General features: G+C 48.0%; 1 protein-coding gene across 2 annotated transcripts in view; it reads right to left on the bottom strand.

Annotated features, from left to right (window-relative positions):
• SCARB1 (scavenger receptor class B member 1) overlaps positions 1 to 24,633 on the bottom strand; it is a 703,088-nt gene that overhangs the window by 6,177 nt on the left and 672,278 nt on the right. The window contains exon 12 of one of the 2 annotated variants that reach the window (XM_078668028.1): positions 11,116 to 11,247. The exons of the other annotated variant lie outside the window; for it this stretch is intronic. Within the exon in view, the coding sequence (XP_078524154.1) occupies positions 11,116 to 11,247 (132 nt within the window). The remainder of the gene's footprint in view (positions 1 to 11,115; positions 11,248 to 24,633) is intronic. 2 annotated transcript variants of the gene reach the window in all.

Raw genomic sequence — 24,633 nt, 5'->3', positions numbered from 1 at the left:
GACAGCTACAGGTTTGGAGCCTGCTTTGCATGTCAGCGATAGTTATCGCTAATGACATGCAAAGTGGGGGGTTTACCCAAACTGTTAGCGACTGAAAGAAGTCGCTAACACAGCTATTGCCTATTAGCAAGGCAGGCGAAGCGATAAAAAAAATCGCTAGAAACCAACGCCTGCTAAAAAGTTGACTTACCTGTACGGTCAATGGGCGGTGGATTATCACATTAAGCCCCCATTGGTGTTAATGCAATAATATCGCTGAATTTCCAGCGATGTTCTCAAATTTTGCCGCTATTGCCGGAATGTTATCGCATTGGAGATCGACGTTGCTAATAGCACGTTATCCCTGCAATTATATCCGGCGATAGCAAGCGATAAAAATGTTTGCGCTAGGCGCATTTAACGATAAATATCGCTAGTTGTTGCTAATAGGCCCCTATTTTTTTAATGCATTGTTAATGCTCGAGGGATGTCGCATTACTACAGTCCTCTCTGGGGCGTCTTTAATGCTCGGGGGATGTCGCATTACTACAGTCCTCTCTGGGGCGTCTTTAATGCTCGGGGGATGTCATATTACTACAGTCCTCTCTGGGGCGTCTTTAATGCTCGAGGGATGTCACATTACTACAGTCTCACTGGGGCATCTTTAATGCTCGAGGGATGTCACATTACTACAGTCCTCACTGGAGCGTCTTTAATGCTCGAGGGATGTCACATTACTACAGTCCTCTCTGGGGCGTCTTTAATGCTTGTGTGATGTCACATTACTACAGTCTCACTGGAGCCTCTTTAATGCTCAAGGGATGTCACATTACTACAGTCCTCACTGGGGCGTCTTTAATGCTTGTGTGATGTCACATTACTACAGTCCTCACTGGAGCGTCTTTAATGCTCAAGGGATGTCACATTACTACAGTCCTCGCTGGAGCGTCTTCAATGCTCGAGGGATGTCACATTACTACAGTCCTTGATGGGGCGTCTTTAATGCTCGAGGGGTGTCACATTACTACAGTCCTCTCTGGGGCGTCTTTAATGCTTGTGTGATGTCACATTACTACAGTCCTCACTGGAGCGTCTTTAATGCTCAAGGGATGTCACATTACTACAGTCCTCGCTGGAGCGTCTTCAATGCTCGAGGGATGTCACATTACTACAGTCCTTGATGGGGCGTCTTTAATGCTCGAGGGGTGTCACATTACTACAGTCCTCGATGGAGCGTCTTTAATGCTCGAGGGATGTCCCATTACTACAGTCCTCGATGGGGCGTCTTTAATGCTCGAGGGGTGTCACATTACTACAGTCCTCTCTGGGGCGTCTTTAATGCTCGAGGGATGTCACATTACTACAGTCTCACTGGGGCGTCTTTAATGCTCGAGGGATGTCATATTACTACAGTCCTCGATGGGGCGTCTTTAATGCTCGAAGGATGTCGCATTACTACAGTCCTCACTGGAGCGTCTTCAATGCTCAAGGGATGTCACATTACTACAGTCCTCATTGGGGCGTCTTTAATGCTCGAGGGGTGTCACATTACTACAGTCCTCTCTGGGGCGTCTTTAATGCTCGAGGGATGTCACATTACTACAGTCTCACTGGGGCGTCTTTAATGCTCGAGGGATGTCATATTACTACAGTCCTCGATGGGGCGTCTTTAATGCTCGAAGGATGTCGCATTACTACAGTCCTCACTGGAGCGTCTTTAATGCTCGAGGGATTTCACATTACTACAGTCCTCACTGGAGCGTCTTCAATGCTCGAGGGATGTCACATTACCTCAGTCCTCGATGGGGCGTCTTAAATGCTCGAGGGATGTCACATTACTACAGTCTTCACTGGAGCGTCTTTAATGCTCGAGGGATGTCACATTACTACAGTCTCACTGGGGCATTGCTAATGCTCGAGGGATGTCACAATACTACAGTCCTCGATGGGGCGTCTTTAATGCTCGAGGGATGTCACATTACTACAGTCTTCACTGGAGCGTCTTTAATGCTCGAGGGGTGTCACATTACCTCAGTCCTCGATGGGGCATCTTAAATGCTCGAGGGATGTCACATTACTACAGTCTTCACTGGAGCGTCTTTAATGCTCGAGGGATGTCACATTACTACAGTCCTCGATGGGGCGTCTTTAATGCTCAAGGGATGTCACATTACTACAGTCCTCACTGGGGCGTCTTTAATGCTTGAGGGATGTCGCATTACTACAGTCCTCGATGGTGCGTCTTTGATGCTCGAGGGATGTCACATTACTACAGTCCTCACTGGGGCGTGTTTAATGCTCAAAGGATGTCACATTACTACAGTCTTCACTGGAGCGTCTTTAATGCTTGAGGGATGTCACATTACTACAGTCCTCGATGGGGCGTCTTTAATGCTCGAAGGATGTCACATTACTACAGTCCTCGCTGGGCATCTTTAATGCTTGAGGGATGTCGCATTACTACAGTCCTCACTGGGGCGTCTTTAATGCTCGAGGGATGTCACATTACTACAGTCCTCACTGGGGCATCTTTAATGCTCGAGGGATGTCACATTACTACAGTCCTCACTGGGCATCTTTAATGCTCGAGGGATGTCACATTACTACAGTCCTCGATGGGTCGTCTTTAATGCTCGAAGGATGTCACATTACTACAGTCCTCGCTGGGCATCTTTAATGCTTGAGGGATGTCGCATTACTACAGTCCTCACTGGGGCGTCTTTAATGCTCGAGGGATGTCACATTACTACAGTCCTCACTGGGGCATCTTTAATGCTCGAGGGATGTCACATTACTACAGTCCTCGCCGGTAATCTTTAATGCTTGAGGGATGTCACATTACTACAGTCCTCGCTGGGCGTCTTTAATGCTGAAGGGATGTCACAATACTACAGTTCTCGCTGGGGCATCCTTAATGCTCGAGGGATGTCACATTATTACAGTCCTCACTGGGGCGTGTTTAATGCTCGAGGGATGTCCCATTACTACAGTCCTCACTGGGGCGTCGTTAATGCTCGAGGGATGTCACAATACTACAGTACTAGATGGGGCGTCTTTGATGCTCGAGGGATGTCACATCACTACAGTCCTCGATGGGGCATCTTTAATGCTCGAGGGATGTCACATTACTGCAGTCCTTGATGGGGCGTCTTCAATGCTCGAGGGATGTCCCATTACTACAGTCCTCGATGGAGCGTCTTTGATGCTCGAGGGATGTCACATTCCTACAGTCCTCGATGGGGCGTCTTTAATGCTCGAGGGATGTCACATTACTGCAGTCATCGATGGGGCGTCTTTAATGCTCGAGGGATGTCACATTATTACAGTCCTCACTGGGGCGTCTTTAATGCTCGAGGGATGTCACATTACTACAGTCTTCACTGGAGCGTCTTTAATGCTTGAGGGATGTCACATTACTACAGTCCTCGATGGGGCATCTTTAATGCTCGAGGGATGTTACAATACTACAGTCCTCACTGGAGCGTCTTTAATGCTTGAGGGATGTCACATTAGTGCAGTCCTCGAGGGGGCGTCTTTAATGCTCGAGGGATGTCACATTATTACAGTCCTCACTGGGGCGTCTTTAATGCTCGAGGGATGTCACATTATTACAGTCCTCACTAGGGCGTCTTTAATGCTCGAGGGATGTCACATTACTACAGTCCTCACTCGGGCGTCTTTAATGCTCGAGGGATGTCACATTATTACAGTCCTTACTGGGGTGTCTTTAATGCTCGAGGGATGTCACATTACTACATTCTTCACTGGAGCGTCTTTAATGCTCGAGGGATGTCATATTACTACAGTCCTCGATGGGGCGTCTTTAATGCTCGAGGGATGTCACATTACTGCAGTCCTCGATGGGGCGTATTTAATGCTCGAGGGATGTCACATTATTACAGTCCTCACTGGGGCGTCTTTAATGCTCGAGGGATGTCACATTACTACAGTCCTCACTGGGGCGTCTTTAATGCTCGAGGGATGTCACATTACAACAGTCCTTGATGGGGCGTCTTTAATGCTCGAGGGATGTCACAATACTACAGTCCTTGATGGGGCGTCTTTAATGCTCGAGGGATGTCACATTATTACAGTCCTCACTGGGGCGTCTTTAATGCTCGAGGGATGTCACATTACTACAGTCCTTACTGGGGCGTCTTTAATGCTCGAAGGATGTCACAATACTACAGTCCTTGATGGGGCGTCTTTAATGCTCGAGGGATGTCACAATACTACAGCCCTCGATGGAGCGTCTTTAATGCTCGAGGGATGTCAGATTACTACAGTCCTTACTGGGGCGTCTTTAATGCTCGAGGGATGTCACAATACTACAGTCTTTGATGGGGCGTCTTTAATGCTCGAGGGATGTCACAATACTACAGTCCTTGATGGGGCGTCTTTAATGCTCGAGGGATGTCATATTATTACAGTCCTCACTGGGGCGTCTTTAATGCTCGAGGGATGTCACATCACTACAGTCCTTGATGGGGCGTCTTTAATGCTCGAGGGATGTCACAATACTACAGTCCTCGATGGGGCGTCTTTAATGCTCGTGGGATGTCACATTACTGCAGTCCTCGATGGGGCGTCTTTAATGCTCGAGGGATGTCACATTACAACAGTCCTTGATGGGGCGTCTTTAATGCTCGAGGGATGTAACAATACTACAGTCCTTGATGGGGCGTCTTTAATGCTCGAGGGATGTCACATTATTACAGTCCTCACTGGGGCGTCTTTAATGCTCGAGGGATGTCACATTACTACGGTCCTTACTGGGACATCTTTAATGCTCGAGGGATGTCACATCACTACAGTCCTCGATGGGGCGTCTTTAATGCTCGAGGGATGTCAGATTACTACAGTCCTTACTGGGGCGTCTTTAATGCTCGAGGGATGTCACATTACTACAGTCCTCGATGGGGCGTCTTTAATGCTCGAGGGATGTCAGATTACTACAGTCCTTACTGGGGCGTCTTTAATGCTCGAGGGATGTCACATCACTACAGTCCTTACTGGGGCGTCTTTAATGCTCGAGGGATGTCACATTACTACAGTCCTTACTGGGACATCTTTAATGCTCGAGGGATGTCACATCACTACAGTCCTCGATGGGGTGTCTTTGATGCTTGAGGGATGTCACATTACAACAGTCCTCCATCCTTTCAGATGTGCTGCAGTGTACAGCTCACATCCAGTACATAACATATGCTACACATAATGCAGATACCTTTGTACCATGGTGTCAAGGTGTGTGCGTGGCACGAGGCAGCCCGATTGTGCGCGAGAACTAAGGAGAGAGCGGGACAGGGCCGTGTCTTAGGAGGTGTTTGCAAAGCGGTATGCAGTTTTAGTCCGCATGCCCCTTGTTTTTGCTGGGTATGTTCCATCTCCATCCTCGCTGCAGCAGGAACATTTACGAATCATAGATGTTCACAGAGTTGCTTTAGATCTACTTAGACACAATAAAATCATTCAGGACAGCAATTTCCTTTTTGTAACATTTGATGTTTCAGCTCAACGGCTTAGACCATCATTTCCAACTTTGAACAGGTGTTTAAAGCAGGCTCTTGTTGTAGCCTATGAGAGAAAGGGTCAAATCTTAGCGGGGTCGGTGGAGAGGGGTGTTGTGGCTTCCTGGCGGACACTGAAAGGGGCGTCTATGTGGGACATTTGTAATGTAGCCACACTGATATCTCACACTGCAGTTGGAAGCAGTCCTTCTTCCGTGGGTTCACGTGCTCGATTTCTGGACTTGGGAACCAGCTCATGAAGTGAGGACTGAGGCGAGGAGATCAGGCCCCGGTTTCTTCATCACTCCAAGTCCTGATCCTCCTCGCGGCAGCCCAGATTTTCCATATTTCTTGTGCCGTTTTGGGTTCTCGGCTTCCTCTTCATGAAGATTGTACAAACCGAGGGGCTGCCCTATGGAAGGGATGAGCAGTTTATTTAGTTTGGTGAAAATGGTGTCACAAGAAGCAGTCGCTCGTGGAGTAGGGACTGCGACGAGGACGACAAGGCACTGCTCACTGCTTTTAGCGGCTCTTATGTGCCAGGATGACGTTGCATGGCGCTGGAAGACTCAGTCTGGGTGACCCATGAGCCTGGGTGTGGAGACACTGTCTGCAGGGTATGAGCTCCTGGGAAGGGGGGCTCCCTCACTCTCTGAGCCTCCTCTCTGACCCAGACAGCCATCCTACCTGCCTCAAGAACATAACCCAGGTGTCCTCAGAACAAGGATCCTGGTTTATCCATGAAAACCCCGCACACAGGCCCCCCTGCCCCAGGAGAGGCCCCCCACATCCCCCCATCAGTTAACTCCCAGGAGCAGACGAAAAAGGATTGGTTGGAAAGAGAGAACGGCTGCAAGTATTCCTCTGTGTGCTGATTGGCTCCTGCCCTCGACTGCAGGCATCCATCCACATCCCTAGGGTTCATGGGAATTGTAGTTTAACTTGCAACTTCTTTGATGCTGAGTAAATCAATTAACAGGTATAACCCTTTATTGGCCACATCTGTCAAATGTAACTAAAGAACAATGAACAGAGCACATGTATCATCAGAACACACTTCAGAGGCAGTGGCAGCTGGTGGAATTTGAAACTGGTGTGGCGTATACAGAACAAATCAACGTATGCAAGCGAGCGTAGCGAGCGAGGCCGACTGCAATAAGGAGGGTTCGGTGGGGTTCTCCCCCGTGAAGAAAAAAAAATAAAATTGGCATCTTTTTGGTGTTATTTTCAGCACTATTTCTGGGATAAATGGACTAAAAATTCAGTTCTTCTAGGCATTCATAAAAGAAAACTCACAGTATTTCTGGGAATTTCTGGGTTGCCAAGCAAGTCTGACTTCTGAAGAGGGCTAGGGTACTAAGCAAGACTGCTTTGGCTCTACCCTTTCCAATAGAAAACACTAGTTAGTGATGGGAACAAGTTCAATGGACAAACCTGGGGTCCACTCTCCAGTGGGAGCTCCAGGGTCCTTTGAGGACGACAAGGCGCTTTTAGCTGCTCTCGTCATGGTGGCTGGAGAATGAATAGCTGGGAGAGGATACCCGGGGCAGTGCGCACCTGCCTGGATATACCACACCAGTGAAAACACCTTGCCCAATTTATGATACAGTGACTTTAGGTTCTGATATAGTCGTCAAGGATAAGGAATCTAAAATGCTTTGGTGTAAAATCATCACGTATGTACTGATTGATGTTTATATGTCATTTAATCTCTGCTGGACTCGGCAGTTCAACATATTGGGTTTTAATATTTGCCTTATAGAGTTTGGAGCTGATAGGTTGCTTGCTGGTTGTCTGATAATTGGTAATGTGAGAGCAACAATTAAAGAGTAAATTGTGCTTGGTGAGGGCTTGCAACTTATCTTTCTCTTCCATCGGGGCTGCTTCTTTATGGTCTGACCTTTCTAGATCTATAAGCTCTGACATCGCAATGAAGGCTTGTCTGCCTTTGTGGTCGGTGTGAAGCCCTCTCTTTTAGATTGCTGCTATTCAAATTGTCAGATTCAATCGGATAAAACTAGAAACATAAGACAGAGATAGGGTGAAATGCCACAAGTACGGTGGTAAAGAGACGGCAACCCGCACTGTCGCTGTGAAGGATGGCTGCATCCTCGGTCCAAGAATTCCACTTTATTTCTGCTGTTGACCGAAGTGATGGCACTTGCACACATTTTCCTGTAACACCCCCGTATATTCTAAGCAGTTATGTGTATTTCAGTCACTCATCTCTTGCACAGCTTTTCCCCAATTACGTTTTGATGGCTTCTACTTCAGTCATTAGCGCATACTGCTCTTAATAGACATGACTAGAGGTTTGCCTCTTAGAAGAACGTTTACAACCTTTTTCAAGGAAATTGGTGGAGGTGACATCTACGTTGTCTAGAAAGATCTTGATGATTTGCTACATTGCAACATGAGTGTATTATAACCATGCTCCACAGTGTTATTACATCTTCCCTTTTTCAGTGTTACTCTGTATGCTCGCGCCCGTGTTACCCTATCCACCCCCGAGTGGGTACTTCCTCTGCCAATTATTAATGCTACTCTCTCTGCCCCTTCTTTATGTTACTCTCTCTGCCCCTTGTCAATGTTACTCTATCTGCTTCTTTCATTATTACTCTAGCCCCCCTTTCTCAGTGTTACTATATTTGTTCTCCTCACTGTTGTCCTGTCCACACCACAAGGTGTTACCCCGCAGCAAATCATTAGTGTTACACTATCTGCCCGTTTCATTGTTACTCTATTTGTCCCTTCTCTCAGCTACTCTCTCTGCCCACCTCAATGTTACTCTACTCATTCTCATTGTTACTCTCTGTGCCCACCTCAATGTTACTCTACTCATTCTCATTGTTACTCTCTGTGCCCACCTCAATGTTACTCTACTCATTCTCATTGTTACTCTCTGTGCCCACCTCAATGTTACTCTACTCATTCTCATTGTTACTCTCTCTGCCCACCTCAATGTTACTCTAATCATTCTCATTGTTACTCTCTCTGCCCACCTCAGTGTTACTCTACTCATTCTCATTGTTACTCTCTCTGCCCACCTCAATGTTACTCTACTCATTCTCATTGTTACTCTCTCTGCCCACCTCAGTTACCCTACCTGCTCTTTCTCATTGTTACTCTCTCTGCCCACCTCAGTTACCCTACCTGCTCTTTCTCATTGTTACTGTATTTTCTTTCCTCATTGTTGCCCTCCCCACCTCTGCAAATTGTTAGTCTTACTCTTTCTCCCCTTCATAAAGTTACTCTCTCTGTCCCATCCAGTTAACTCGTTCCCTACCTCTGCCCCCCTGTTGTGCCCGAAGTGGCATTACACTGTGCAGTGCTTATGGGAACAGTTACATTCTGCTAGACAGCAGTTGATGCTACTTAAAACTTTGCACATTGGTTTGTTTACTACTTGCACAATGTACCTGGATCGTGGCCCGAAGAAGAGGCACAAACAGTTCTGTTTTCCAAGGAGTGTTGCCTCACAGAAGTCTGTCTGTCTGCACTGGCGTCTCCCGCCTATTTTCCCAAGTACGAGCCACAGTCTCAGATGGGCGTTTCATACTATATTCCAAGGCTGTATATCTGATGGGAATGGTATTAAATGTTATGTGTATGATGGGAACGCCATATCCCAGAGCCTGGTCAGAGTGTCGCCTCATGACTATATTGACACAGGGGCGGAAGGTGGTTTCATGGTTCTGTGCATTTCATGGGACAATGTCTGATAAACAGACTTATCCTGGTCGGCATTTTGAAACCCAGTCGCTTATTAGCAAACCTTAGCACATTTTCTGTGCCTGACATTTAGTGCCATGGTACCCGATAGTCAACTATAAATATAAAAAAAATACTTTTTCATGCAGTACTTCATACTGTGCCCCTGCCGTTTCGAAGCACTACAAATATTGTGTTGCTTCTACTCATGGTGCGGTTACTCAAGGCAACACCCGGTGGGCATGTTATGACTCGGTCACTCACTCTTCAACGAACCACGGCTGAGGGCGGAAAGGGGACCGGTGAATGTTTGTATGCACACACAGCTGTGAAGGGCCCTGGGAGGCCAGGTGCGTGGTGGCAACAGTAACGGGAGAAGTGTTTTCACTGGTGTGGTATATCCAGGCTGGTGCGCACTGCCCTGGGTATCCTCTCCCGTCTATTCATTCTCCAGCCACCATGACGAGAGCAGCTAAAAGCGCCCTGTCTTCCTCAAAGGACCCTGGAGCTCCCACCGGAGAGTGGACCCCAGATTTGTCCATTGAACTTGTTTACATCACTAACTAGTGTTATCAATTGGAAAGGGTGGAGCCAAAGCAGTCTTGCTTAGTACCCTAGCCCTCTTCAGAAGTCAGACTTGCTTGGCAACCCAGAAATTCCCTGAAATAATATATGAGTTTTCTTTTATGAATGCCTAGAAGAACTGAATTTTTAGTCCATTTATCCCAGAAATAGTGCTGAAAATAGCACCAAAAAGATGCCTTTTTAAAAAAAAAATTCTTGACGGGGGAGAACCCCTCCGAACCCTCCTTATTTCCGTCCGCCTCGCTCGCTACGCTCGCTCGCATACGTTGATTTGTTCTGCATACGCCACACCAGTCTCAAATTCCACCAGCCAACACTGCTTGATTGGCAACAAATTAAGAGGGTCCCACAAACCGTTCTATTTGTGCTTAGTACAAGTGTTATTACCTTACTGGAAGCACCTCAAGACACACGGAGTTACATAATATCTATATAATCTGATTTACTGTAAATAAAACCCGATTCTGGAGAATTATTCATGTGGAAATAACTGTAGGTAAATCGCTGGAAAAGTACATCTCTTGATGCCAAGGGCTTTCATTAAACTAATTAAAATAAGGTGTTGTTGAATCGGAAAGTGTGTGCTAGTCTGTGAAAAAGACGAGCCGAAACCATGTGCTAGCACAGTTATATTTAAATACTGCATAACAACATTATTAATGTGAACATCAACATTTCTTAAAATGGGCAAAAAAACACAGGTTCTAAGGCTGCCATCTGAAACCTTCTCAGGCGTCCACTTCTAAACGAGGGGTCACACCTTTGATGTGGTTAGTGTTTCTCTGCCCACCCCAGATCAACCTCACACCAACACCGGCAATGACTGCGCCAAGGCTCAGAAGATCCCAGAGAGGAATGAGGGGTTCCACGGGTGACCCTGAGGGGAGAGGGAGGTGGGAGAACTACGAGGGAGGTGGGAGGGCCCTGCCACTTCTATTGTAGGATAAGTGTTATAGGACAGATGGAACATGGAACAGAACATGTTATAGGACAGATGGAACATGACATGACATGGCGTAATAACTTGTGCGAAAAAGGTTAGTAAAAGTAGCATCGTTGTAGACGCCACATGAATGGCAGTATCTCTTCAGCATCCTTTGACCAACATTTGACGTCTTGTGTGAGAGGCGTCACACTGCCTCAGCATCCCCACCAGAGGGTTAGCATCGCACCGTGTGTTAGTGGATAGCAGGAGCCAGCGTTTGGTGTTATAGAGTTAGGAAGCGCAGAACATGTTCACCATTGTGCATTTAACATCAGACTAAGAATTAGAGATTTGCTTGGCTGCCACTGGCGTCACGGCGGCGTTGCTAAGGTTACCTGTACCCACCTAGAGGCTGGCTTCGTGCAGCACGGCCCCATTGGGACTGGGGACCGCCATGAGTTTCTCAGAGTGGGCCAGCGCCGTCTCCTGACTTTCTCTGCTCTTTTTAGTACTACTCCAAAATACAAAGCTTTTGTCCTAGAAGATAATCAGGCTAATTAAAAAGGTTTCTCTGCACCTCAGATTGTTCAAGTTATCCCAACTGTAGCAGCATTTACTCTAAAGTGGAGAGATTTAACAAAAATGTACAAATTAACAAAGGTGAACCCATTTACCCATTAGGTGTCAGCCAATCAACAGAACTGAATATATATGTTGCATTTAACTGGAGCTTCGGATCGGTGACACCACAAGTTATCCAATCATTATTACAGCAATGCATTTCAGATTTGGCTTCTGAAGCCAGCCTTAATAAGTCTCAATTGATCCCTTTGTCAAAGATTCATTTTTCATCAATGTATGCTTAGAATCATTCTCTCCATACAGCTCCAATGAAGTCAGGCGATTACTTCTCGTACAGAAATACCGCGTGGAAAGTTGTCGCGCGTCGGGTCTCATGGCCACTGGGGCTGGTTCTGCCTCATCCTTGAACCCTGGTGGGCTCTGCCTTCCTGAGACCCATGTGCTGGGTAAGGAAAGACCAATGTCCTCTCCCAGCATGTAGATACAACTGACAGGCAGTTGTAACCACACCTACAGGGGGCGCCTCCCTAGGGTGGGCTCACTCTGTGACCAGGTGTTTGCAGCAGCAAACCTGTGTCCACCTCCCATGAGCAGGGACAACGGACTGGACCGACTGCCCGCCCTGTGAAGCGGACACACCGTAGAAGGATCTCTTACGACAGAAATATCACATCGTCAATCCAGATTGGAAGTGCACACTGAAGGGGGGTTTATACAGATTCAACAACCACCACTCAGAAGGGGAATCTGTATGTAACACCGCACACTGCCAAGACCCCGCGCAGGAGCTCTGCGGAGCTGATGTAGCAAAGTAACCAACATCACATACAAGAAGGAACACAGGGTCCACATTAAAGAGAAAACTGGACCAAAACACAGTTATCACTGTCTGGTCCTCCTGGGTTCAACACACATCTTATAACTGGTTGGTGGCGGTGTCTAGAGCCAGACCCACCAAGGAGGCACAAGTCCATTCACCCACAGAGGAGGCTGTGAGCGCCCCCTACAGAGAGGGACAGAAGGCCAGGTGTATCTCCCCCCCTCCTACCAATCAGACACAGGCTGAGTCTGAGAAGTGAACCTGGGATCAGCAACACCTTCTAGTTCTGCATAGGCTAAGAGGTGAAAAACGTCTTTATAACACTTGGTGATTGATATAAAGTGGTGTGACGAATAACACACCATGCGGCATCTTTACTTAACTTGTGTGCACGTGCACACTGATATTTAACAAGGAGTTCTAGAGTTTATAACAAAATTAAAATGTTCGTTTCACATAAAGTTCTGATGAGGAACCCTTCCTATCATTCGCAAACATGGCCAAATGATGTAAGCTGGACAATATTTATATGGCACAAACTTATTCCAAAAATTCCTCTAAAATGCCCAGTGACACATACAGGTTTTGACTAAAACTCATGGAAAAAATTGTAATTGTGAAAGAAAACTTATCCTACAGATGGGTGACAGCCCTGGTTCTGAGAGGTATTCTCGTTCATGGAGATGGTGGCCCCCATGCCCCTACTCTCACCTGTATCAGGTGAGCTGCTACTAAAGCCTGTGCCCCTACTCTTACCTCTACCCACACAACCTACTCTCACCTGTACCTGGTGAGCTGCACCTAACGCCCGTGCTCCTACTCTCCCCTGTACCTGGTGAGCTGCATCTAAAGCCAACGCCCCTACTCTCACCTGTACCAGGTGAGCTGCATCTAAAGCCCACGCCCCTACTCTCACCTATACCAGGTGAGCTGCTACTAAAGCCTGTGCCCCTACTCTTACCTCTACCCACACACCCTACTCTTACCTGTACCAGGTGAGCTGCACCTAACACCCGTGCCCCTACTCTCACCTGTATCAGGTGAGCTGCATCTAAAGCCCACACCCCTACTCTCACCTGTACCAGGTGAGCTGCATCTAAAGAACACACCCCTACTCTCACCTGTACCAGGTGAGCTGCTACTAAAGCATGTGCCCCTACTCTTACCTCTACCCACACACCCTATTCTTACATGTACCGTCTGAGCTGCACCCAACGCCCGTGCCGCTACACTTACCTGTACCAGGTGAGCTGCACCTAAAGCCCACGCCCCTACTCTTACCTAAACCAGGTGACCTGCACCTAAAGCGGGAGTAGGATGCCCTGATAATCTGTCCAAGTCGCACATGATTGGTGTGCACAGAAGTTGGCGCTAAGGCAGAGTCGAGGTGTGGATGGAGTGAGAAGCACACATTGGATACTCAAGCGTCTCATGTATGAGGGCATTTAACACGGACCCAGCAAGCGGCAGGTGCCTGAAGTAGGGATCCTGGATACTGAGCAGAGTCAGAGAAAAGACTGTTACGCCTGTAGCCGGAACGCGTGTCTCCAGATACGTTGAGATCAATCTACCATTTACCACCATTGTAATTGTAATTGTAATTGTAAAATCACTTATATAGCGCATGGCTACCCGTAGGCATCCCAGCGCTCTTGGCAGCGGTAACCCTGGGCTAGTCCGATCTACATTCCTACTGCAGGCTAATTTCTGGGGAATAGGAAGGTTTTAAGTTTCTTCCTAAATTGAAGGAAGGTCTGTTCCTGCCTCAAGTTATATGGGAGGGCATTCCATTCTCTTGCTGCTTGCAGAGAAAAGAGCCGGCCGCCTGAGCGAGCTCGCTTTATCCTGGGAATGATTGCCAGGTTGTGGTCACTCGAGCGGAGATTGAGTTGGGGCTTGTAAGGACTTATCATATTTTCCAAAATGTAAGGGCCTTCTCCATGCATGATCTTATATGTGATGCATAGGGATTTAAATCGCACCCGTTCCTTCACAGGGAGCCAATGGAGTGATCTTAGAGATGGCTTCGCCGACATGTATCGACTAGTTCCAGTCAAAATCCTGGCGGATTGGGGGATGAGGTGTGACCAACAGCAACCCTGCCTCACTCTCTCTTTCCCAGAGCCTCACACAACCACCCAGTGTTCCTTTAATTCTGAGGCCACGTGTCTCGAATCCGCAGTGTCGGACAGAAGGTAGGAAAAGGCTTCCGCATGGGAACTCTTGATTCAACCAATCACAGTCCAGGTCAAGTGCTGACTTCCGGCGGCCAACTTCCTGCCTCGCAGCTCTACCACGTGGCACCCCTTGATCCAACCAATCACTGTCCTGGTCAAGTGCTGACTTCCGGCGGCCAACTTCCTGCCCCGCAGCTCTACCAGCCACCCGTTCAAACACCATTTAAAGGTGAATTTCAGGAGATCTGCTTTCCTCAAACCAAACATATGCCATTTTGTAATTCTGTTCAACATTTAAATTGGGCAATATTGCTTGATGAATGCAGGGCGCCTGAGGATTTAATCACAAAGGCACAGTTCCCTAATGAATTCAGGGGACACTTTGTCTTCTTAAACATCAAATCATGCTTTTTTAACCAAAGACGATCTAAAAAAAACAAAAAAGTGTCATCCCAACCATGAACAACTCTTCAGAAAAATGCACAAACTCAAAACATGAGTGGAAACATTGAACAACTAAAATATATGTAAAAGTGCATGGTTACGTAAACAAAAACATATAAAGGAACAGAACAAAGCATGAACTCAGACATGATGTTAGGCGGTGACTAGAGTATAGTTGGACCTTTGTAAATAGTCATTCAATAAACACCTGATTCATGAGGGACCCTCCGAACCCAAGAGGAGAGGGGCCCCTACACACGAGGGCCTGATTCTGATAAAGGAAACTTACACTTTTGTGTGAGTTCACAATTGCTTGGTATTCACAAAGGAGTTTACAAGTAGTATCTTTTCGAGTGTGGACTCTCATGGAGGGGGCCCGCAGTCGTGGACGCGGACCATGGCAGGGCCTCAGCAATGAGAAACTGCAATGTGGAATGTTCCGCAAAAGTGTGGGTTCCCCTCTACGGCTGCGGGGTCTCCGCCACAAGTGGCTGGCCCTTTGTTAATAGTGCTGCTATGTTTCTGGGTGCAGAGACTCCGCCCTCGTACAGACGCTACACGTAAATCCCTTTGTGAATAGCAAAAAAACGTAAATGTGATACCTTGGTGAATCAGACTCCGAGTCTGCAGAATGGACAGCGTTGGCTAACAGCATGCACATGAGAAACGCTATACGATGTCGATTCTCCTGGCCGGCCAAGTCTATGGTTAATGGCACAATGACGTGTCTGCCCAGCCTCTGGTAGCAGTTTTAGCTCCACCTGTGACACCTATAGGCACAGCTGCCCCTGTGGCCCTGACAGTTACAGCTCAACCTAAAGCATCTGGCAGTTTCAGGGGTGCCTACAGCACTCAGTAGTAACAACTCCACCTATATCGCCTGACTGTTAGAACTCCACCTATACCGTCTGTTACCGCTCCACCCCTAGCACACAACAGTTACAGCTCCACCCCTAGCACACAACAGTTACAGCTCCACCCCTAGCGCCCGACAGTTACAGCTCCACCCCTAGCACACAACAGTTATAGCTCCACCCCTAGCACACAACAGTTACAGCTCCACCCCTAGCGCACAACAGTTACAGCTCCACCCCTAGCGCCCGACAGTTACAGCTCCACCCCTAGCGCACAACAGTTACAGCTCCTCCCCTGGCGACCGACAGTTACAGCTCCACCCCTAGCGCACAACAGTTACAACTCCACCCCTAGCACCCGACAGTTACAGCTCCACCCCTAGCGCCCGACAGTTACAGCTCCACCCCTAGGGCACAACAGTTACAGCTCCACCCCTAGCGCCCGACAGTTACAGCTCCACCCCTAGCTCCCGACAGTTACAGCTCCACCCCTAGCGCACAAGAGTTATAGCTTCACCCCTAGCGCCTGACAGTTACAGCTCCACCCCTAGCGCCCGACAGTTACAGCTCCACCCCTAGCTCCCGGCAGTTATAGCTCCACCCCTAGCGCACAACAGTTATAGCTTCACCCCTAGCGCCTGACAGTTACAGCCCCACCCCTAGCTCCCGACAGTTACAGCTCCTCCCCTAGCGCCCGACAGTCACAGCTCTACCCCTAGCTCCCGACAGTTACAGCTCCGCCCCTAGCGCCCGACAGTTGCAGCTCCAGCCACAGCGCCTGACAGTTACAGCTCCACCCCTAGCTCCCGACAGTTACAGCTCCACCCATAGCGCCCGACAGTTACAGCTCCACCCACAGCGCCCGACAGTTACAGCTCCACCCCTAGGGCACAACAGTTACAGCTCCACCCCTAGCGCCCGACAGTTACAGCTCCACCCCTAGCTCCCGGCAGTTATAGCTCCACCCCTAGCGCACAACAGTTATAGCTTCACCCCTAGCGCCTGACAGTTACAGCTCCACCCCTAGCTCCCGACAGTTACAGCTCCTCCCCTAGCGCCCGACAGTCACAGCTCTACCCCTAGCTCCCGACAGTTACAGCTCCACCCCTAGCGCCCGACAGTTACAGCTCCAGCCACAGCGCCCGACAGTTACAGCTCCACCCCTAGCTCCCGACAGTTACAGCTCCACCCATAGCGCCCGACAGTTACAGCTCCACCCACAGCACCCAGCAGTTACAGCTCCACCCACAGCGGCTGGCAGTTACAGCTCCACCCCTAGCGCCCGATAGTTACAGCTCCACCCCTAACGCCCGACAGTTACAGCCCCAACCACAGCGCCTGGCAGTTTCAGCTGCGCCTACGGCACTCAGTAATAAAAACTCCACCACTAGCGCCTGACTGTTAGAACTCTACCTATAGTGTCGACTGTTACAGCTCCGTCCATAGTGCTCGATAGCTACATCTCCACCTACAGTTACAGCCCCATCTATGGCACTCAGGTGTTACAGCTCCACTTATAGTGCCAATCAGTTACAACTCTACCTATAGCACAGTTACAGCAGCACTTATAGCACCCGACAGTTACAGCCCCATCTATGGCACTCAGGTGTTACAGCTCCACCTATAATAACCAATAGCTGCAGCTCCATCACTGTCACCTGACAGCTACTGTTTCACCCTCAGGACCCATGGCACAGTTCAGGTAAAGTAACAGCCTATAGCATCCAACAGTAACAGCCTAGAGCGCACAACAGTTAGAACTTCTCCTTTAGCGCTCAACCAAGCTGCTGTGGACATCTGGGAAAGGGATGCAGGTGCCCTGAAGAACATTTGCCCACACGCAATGCCATTTGTCATTAAGGTGGGTATCAATAGAAAGAAGGTTCCTGCCCTAAGGCATGCCGGCACCTACAGGACTATGTGTGAAAGTATCTCAAACCTAAGAGAATCTCCCTGGTACCATTGGCAATAGCCTGGTACTTCAGTACCTGCTTGCCAGGGTTACGTCAACAGCAAGATGGCGATGAACAACATCTGGGTCGAGAAAAATGAATTGCTGAGTGCCTGTTCCACAATTACTTCATGGAGTCTAGACTAGTGCCAGGGCCGGAAGACTACATGGCCTGGACAACGTTACTTGCCCAGAGCACGGACTGCACCTCAACTTCAGAAGTAGTCAGGGCTCCCTCCCGAGTCAAGAGACCAGAAGGGAGTAGCACCGTGAGCGTCAGGGCAGGAGGCATTGGTGCCTATTGACCAACTCCTGATGGAGGTGAGGTGAGGTGTTGGAGTCCTGGTCACTTAGGAGATTTTAGCTGCAGGGGACCACCCTGGGAGGAGTCCCACTGGGCACAGGAAGAGTGTCCTATTGGGCTTACACAAGGTAACCGAAGAAGTTGCTGCGACCGGAGTGGTCTGGGAGAACAGGCTGCTGTGCATTGAACCTGTGGATCCAGAACCAGAGCCTGAAAGAAGCTGGTGGTCCCGCAAGCACACGCAAGTCTTTTGTTGTTGCTAGCCAATGTGGTACCCCCAGCAGAACCCCAGGCCATCAAGAAGACCAAGGAAACATTGGAAAGCATGTACTACGACCCATCTATTGGACAAGATGTACTTACATTTCTTAGAACCTCCCTGACTTGTCAAGTTAGTAGCAAGTAAGGTAAGGTAAGGTCAAGAGGGTGGGCAGAGGGGGGTAGGGTATATGGGCATTCAGTTAGAGTACCTGGGGGACTGCAGGTCCCAGACTAAAAATTGCTTGAAAAATGACACAAAAGTAAAACCATTGACCTGGCATCAGTGCTTGAAATACTGGAGAACGTGTATGCTGACTGTCAGCAGACTGAGGAATGGATCCGCGAGCCTGGGAGAACGTGTAAGCTGACTGTGAGCAGACTGAGGAATGGACCCGTGAGTCTGGGAGGACGTGTTTGCTGACTGCGAGCAGACTGAGGAATGGACCCGCGAGTCTGGGAGGATGTGTATGCTGACTGTCAGCAGACTGAGGAATGGACCTGCGAGTCTGGGAGGATGTGTATGCTGACTGCCAGTAGACTGAGGAATGGACCCGCGAGTCTGGGAGGATGTGTATGCTGACTGCCAGTAGACTGAGGGATGGACCCGCGAGTCTGGGAGGATGTGTATGCTGACTGCCAGTAGACTGAGGGATGGACCCGCGAGTCTGGGAGGATGTGTATGCTGACTGCCAGTAGACTGAGGGATGGACCCACGAGTCTGAGAGAGCATGTAAGCTGACTGCCAGTAGACTGAGGAATGGACTCGCGAGTCTGGGAGGACGTGTATGCTGACTGCGAGCATACTGAGGAATGGACCTGCGAGTCTGAGAGGAGGTGTATGCTGACTGCCAGTAGACTGAGGGATGGACCCGCGAGTCTGGGAGGACGTGTATGCTGACTGTCAGCAGGCTGAGGATTGGACCCGCGAGTCTGGGAGAACTTCTATGCTGACTGCCAGTAGACTGAGGAATGGACCCCGCAAGTCTGGGAGAACTTGTATGCTGACTGCCAGAAGACTAAGGAATGGACCCTGCAAGTCTGGGAGAACTTGTATGCTGACTGCAAGCAGACTGAGGAATGGACCCACAAGTCTGGGAGGACGTGTATGCTGACTGCGAGCAGACTGAGGAATGGACCCACGAGTCTGGGAGAGCGTGTAAATTGACTGCGAGCAGACTAAGGAATGGACCCGCAAGTCTGGGAGGACAACCTGTGATAACTCTGGGAGTGTGCGAGTGAGCAGTACAAAACCCGAGATTGGATCAGACTGATTAAAGCGCTGGAGCCCCCACAACCAGGACGCTGCTGCCCCCTGATAGTGTGGACATGCTGCACTGCTCAACAGTGGTCTGGGGTTCAAAAGGGAACCCCATAAAATCAAATGAAGACTGCTAAGAAGTGAAAGGGGGACTTACCAACTTGACTAAACCCAAAAACGCCAAGAGATACCAGGCCGCTGGAGAACTAGAAGCCGTGGACTCTGGACCGGATCACAGAACTAAGGGTGGGCAGAGCTGTGGGCTGACCTCTGGAAGTGTTATATGTCTCTTAGGGACATTGTCGACATTGCTAAGTTAGCATGAGCTTTGCTGCCATGATGCTGCTTTTGCGCACGTTACTACATGACTTTATTTTTGCAAGCCTGTTTATGCTTTTCACATGAGAACTGTCTGCCTTTCACGTTTTCTGCTGAGTTCCTGGAATTTTGTATAAACACGATGTGCAAGGTCGATAAACAATGCCCCTTGGTATTCTGTTCTGGTCAGTCCCTAGCACCTGGACATAACATGCTAAACACAGCTGCAATGCTGGAGACTCGTGCTTTGATATTATGGTTATGCATGTTGTTTTAACACTTGGAGAGAGACTTTCCATGGAGAAGAGCTATGCTGTTCCTGTGATGTAACTCTCCCATCTAGGCTTTAACATTTGGGGTCTGCTGTCAAAGCCCAGAGATCTTCCTTTATATGAATAAACTTCTTCCAGCCAATGGGAGGGTGGTTAGGCCTTAGAGTCCTTCTTCCACTGTCTTTACATAACAACTTCCCCCATTGTACTCTATGGAATTGTAACAATGCTAATTGTTTTGAGTTTATGCATTTTGCTGCTGGCAGTGGCTCGTATACTGTATTGTAGAGCACAATAGTTAAAATAAACATTTTACACTATTACGGTGACACTGCCAATTCTTATTGTGGACAAGTACGAGTAAGTGAGCGAAAGAGTATGTCTTGCTACTGCGATTCCTGAGGGAGTCGGGAGTGTTGTGTTCTGGGTTGTCTAATCATTTGTAGCTCTGTGATTTATGGAGGAGAACGAATGACACGCTATAGCTTGTCGGTTTGGGGATTGTGGGTACTAAGGTGATAGGTTGGTACACCCCTATACACGTGGTCCTGTCTTTCTGCGCATAGTTCTGTGTAGGTGCAGAATCCCCGCAACATGGCGCCGCCAAGGTTTGGTCTGGTTCTTATCTGCGAGACTCTTGAGTAGTGCTTGTGCGTGTCCACAATCCCCTCACTTCTGTTACCGGAGACAGCTGTGAAGGTGTAACCTCTTATGTTTTATAGGTTCTTTCAAGCCTGAATTTTTAAAAGGTTCCTTTTCTTTCTTGTTAACCCTTTACTGCGCTGCCACGCTTTAGGTTGTCGTTCTTTGTTATACGTTATGGTGGTTAACACAGCACCGCCTAGTCGGACTGCAGTCACAGCTTATTTGACTCCGAAAGGAGTCCCTAATACTGGTGTTGCACTAATTTTTGTTGTAGTAGCGGATGCAGCTTACCGCTTTGAGGTATTTTATTCTTGGGTCACCTTTCCAGCGGTGGATGGAACAGATCTTTTGTTTCATGAATATACTGCCACAGCCCTTGCTCAAGCTTATCAGCCTGATAGGGCTCTCGAGGTTCCGCTTACAGCTTGGGAACACCAGATTTGGTTTAATGGCGCCCTTCCTCACCCAATAAAGCTGGTCTGTTTAGGCACTTTATCAATAGATGGGGCCAAATGGCCCATTTTGGCTGGGTATACCCCACACCAAGTTATATGACTGCTGCAGTTGCAGATCTCCGCGTATTACATACTTTTTTGATACAGGTCCATAGAGCTGTTATTCAATTCATGTCATACAACTTCCAGGTAGGACCCCCTGGTGTTGCTGCACAACCTGTGGGTCCTGGTGCTGTGACCATCAGTCCCCTTAAGGTTGTTTCCGTGGTGGGCAAGCGTCGACAAAATAAAGATGAATTCCCTTATTGGCTTTCTGTAAAATAGGGTCAGCTAGAGGTTGTTTTATCAAATACTGCTCCTGTGGAGAAACACAGGATCTTAACTATAAGTTTGCCTAAAGACTGACTTCCCGAATTAGCTGATTGTAACACCTGGGGCAAGGTGTTCGCAGCGGTATATTCAAAGTGGTTTGGCACTCCCTCCATGACCTTTCTCCCCTCCGTGATAGAACGCGTTCCAGATGAACATGGAGCCGAAGAGGCTGTAGAGTTGGGAATGAGACTGGTGGGTGTGCTCGACGCGGTTGCTGACTTGATTCTTGCTAATGTTAAGGGGAATGCAGTGAGCTTCCAAGTGGAAAACTGCTTGGAGGCTGTACCAGATGCAGACAAGCCACACGAATTACCGCAAATTATTGCAAAGGCTTATAAAACGAATGGTCGCAATAGTCTGAATTAAGCCTTTCACTCAATTGCAAACACCCTCTCAGACTCAACAAAGAGCTCAGACTGATAAAGACGGGCATCCGTTCTTTCCTAAAAAGAACTGGAAAATAAGAAACAGGGGCAGCAACAACCGAAGCAAGGTTTGCGTGCAGGTTCACCGACACCTGAAGCTTCTGAGGGTACTTATGACTTGCGCGACTGCGCAAAACGTAAGACTCCAAATAGTTTTCCGATCCCTGATCAGAAATATGCTCGTTCTATACAGGACACATTGGACACCCACGTCGGTGGTGGGGAGTGCCAAGATCGTTGCAAAAGTCAGACCACACAACAGGGACGAGATCACCCTTGACTGTTTGACGTTAAAGCCAAATACGAGGACCTGCTTCATTTCAGACCCCCATATCAGGAGAAGAAAATCGCTGCTTTAAGAGCGAGATATGCCTCAGACATTGAGAACACTATACCTTGACTCGACATGGGCGGTGCCGCTGCTCTACAGAGCAGCGGAAGTTACCATAGTGCGGGAGGCACTGTGTCCCTGTCTGGAGGTGACAGCAACTGATACCTCCATAACTGTGGAAACAGCAGACACCCGGGTTGTCCCCCGGGTAGACTGTATAACAATATTTTTCAAATTGAAGGTGATGTACAATGTCCAATCAAGGTCATTTTCTGGGAAAATCTAACCTCCTCATACAACATTTTGTTGGCGGAGGCAGATTGACTTCCACTTTTTGTGTTAGCCGCTTCTCGAGGGAAAAAAGTGATACTTCCGAGTTTTTCGCGTTATGTCCCTGTGGCTCATGCAAAGGCTTTAGCAGCTGAGTGGGATTTGGACTTGGCCCTTGCTGTGTACCGTAATCAGGTGGGCTGGGATATAGATTCACTGGCACATGAGATACCTTTACGGTCAACACCACAACCGCAATGTCCAATCAAACGAGAAGCGAAGATTCGCGTTTGTAACATTCTAACGCAGTTAGAGTATCAGGGTGTGATTGAATTCTTAACATCACCGATGAATAATCCTCTCTTTACAGTATCAAAGCCTGACAGTTCCTATCGGATTGTATTGGATTACCGAAATTTGAATAGTTATTGTCGCACTTTTGCAATGCAAAACACACGCAGCTCTGCGCTAGTAAACAACCTTGTGAGTAAAAATACAATACTACTCTTGACATATCCAATAGTTTCTACAGTCACAATTTGGCTCCTGAGAGCTGTGACTTGACAGCATTCACGGCCGTCAGAAATCAGGAAAAAATCTACTCGATTGCCCATGGGGTATAAGAATAGCCCTGGGGCATTTGCTGCACGTGCTGCGTCATTGTTACATGACATAGATCCTGATGCGTTCTCGTATGTGGATGATATCTATCTCACGGACAATGAGCTTATACCACATCTTGTCCGAGTCGACCGTATAATTTCTGCGTTTGCCAACTATGGAAATTAATTTAACTTTGCACTCGCTCATTTGACGGTGCTCTTTATGGGCTATGAGCTTAATAATGAAGGAAAGGAGTTAGCCCCCCATTTCCTTGAAAAATAGGCACATTTGCAACCGCCATACACTGAAGAAACTTCAGTTTTTACTGGGATTTTTGAATTTTGGGAGGACTTAAATTCCCGATTATGCCCAGCATATCAACCTGCTTTATGCGTTGATACAAGCAACATATTCTTCTGCCAGCTGGCTCCCAGAACATATATCTACTCTATATTCTTTACACTCATACTTGCTTGTAACTAAATACTTATTGATACTTGATTACACCACCAACCAGTGATATGTATCATACCAGGGAAGGGAAGGTGGGTTTCACTTACTTGAAGTTCAATGAGGGAGACACAGTACCTATTGCATACAAATCACATTTGTACACTGCAGCTTAAATGTGTTTTCCAATATTAAGAAAGTTTTGACCGCAGTCCAGATGGCGATTCTGAAGGAACGCTCATTGGCACAAGGTAAAAGCATTCTTATGGTCATGCCCTTCCCTGCTTTGGAGGCCGTGCCTAAAGCAAGTGTACCAAACTCCAAAACATTACATCCCCATTGGATACAATGGGCTACATCTTTGACGTCTTCAGATGTCACTTTTATCTTTGAACCTACACTACAGACACAGGAGTTTTTGCAGTATGTACATGTTCATCCTCCTCTGCTGTCTTTGCTTCCTTCACGTGAATACAAATGCGTTATTTACCCCGATGGCTCGGCTCAGCTGGCCACAGGTTCCAAACACGCTTATTCAGCTGCTTGCACAATTGTGGCTGGCTCCATTGCCAATGGAGAATTTAAGTCCTCCATCGTGCATATTCAAGCACTTGGGGACTGTACCACATAGTTGGCGGAGCTACGAGCTCCTATTCTTGCTCATGCTATACATACTCTGGACTATCAGCATGTGGGAGCACATGCTCTTGGTAATTCTTTGGCTGATGAAGCGGCCAAATCTGCAGTACCCCCATGTTCCGTAGCAGCAGTTACAAAGTCCATGACTAAAATAGATAATGATATTCTGGCTGCAGTAGCTGCAACTAGGGAGGGAACTGTTTATCCTCAGGGTTTCCCTTCTAAATACTCTTATCATGTAACTCCAAACAGGTTCCTTATGCTAAGATTCCTTCAGTTGGGCATCGGTTGATTCCCAACTTGGACCGCAGACTTGCTTTGATCAAAGTCGCACACGAGGGCATGGCTTCTGCACATCCCGGGGTGTCAGCGACAGTCTCGATTTTACAGCAACGTTATTGGTGGTGTGGTTTATATAAACAGACCCGTAATTATGTACTTTCTTATGACATTTGTCAACAAATCAAACTGTCAACGGTCACACACCCACCT

This window comes from Lissotriton helveticus, chromosome 11, assembly GCF_964261635.1.
Source record: "Lissotriton helveticus chromosome 11, aLisHel1.1, whole genome shotgun sequence".
Lineage (NCBI taxonomy): Eukaryota > Metazoa > Chordata > Amphibia > Caudata > Salamandridae > Lissotriton > Lissotriton helveticus.
This window is presented reverse-complemented; position numbering and strand designations above follow the sequence as displayed.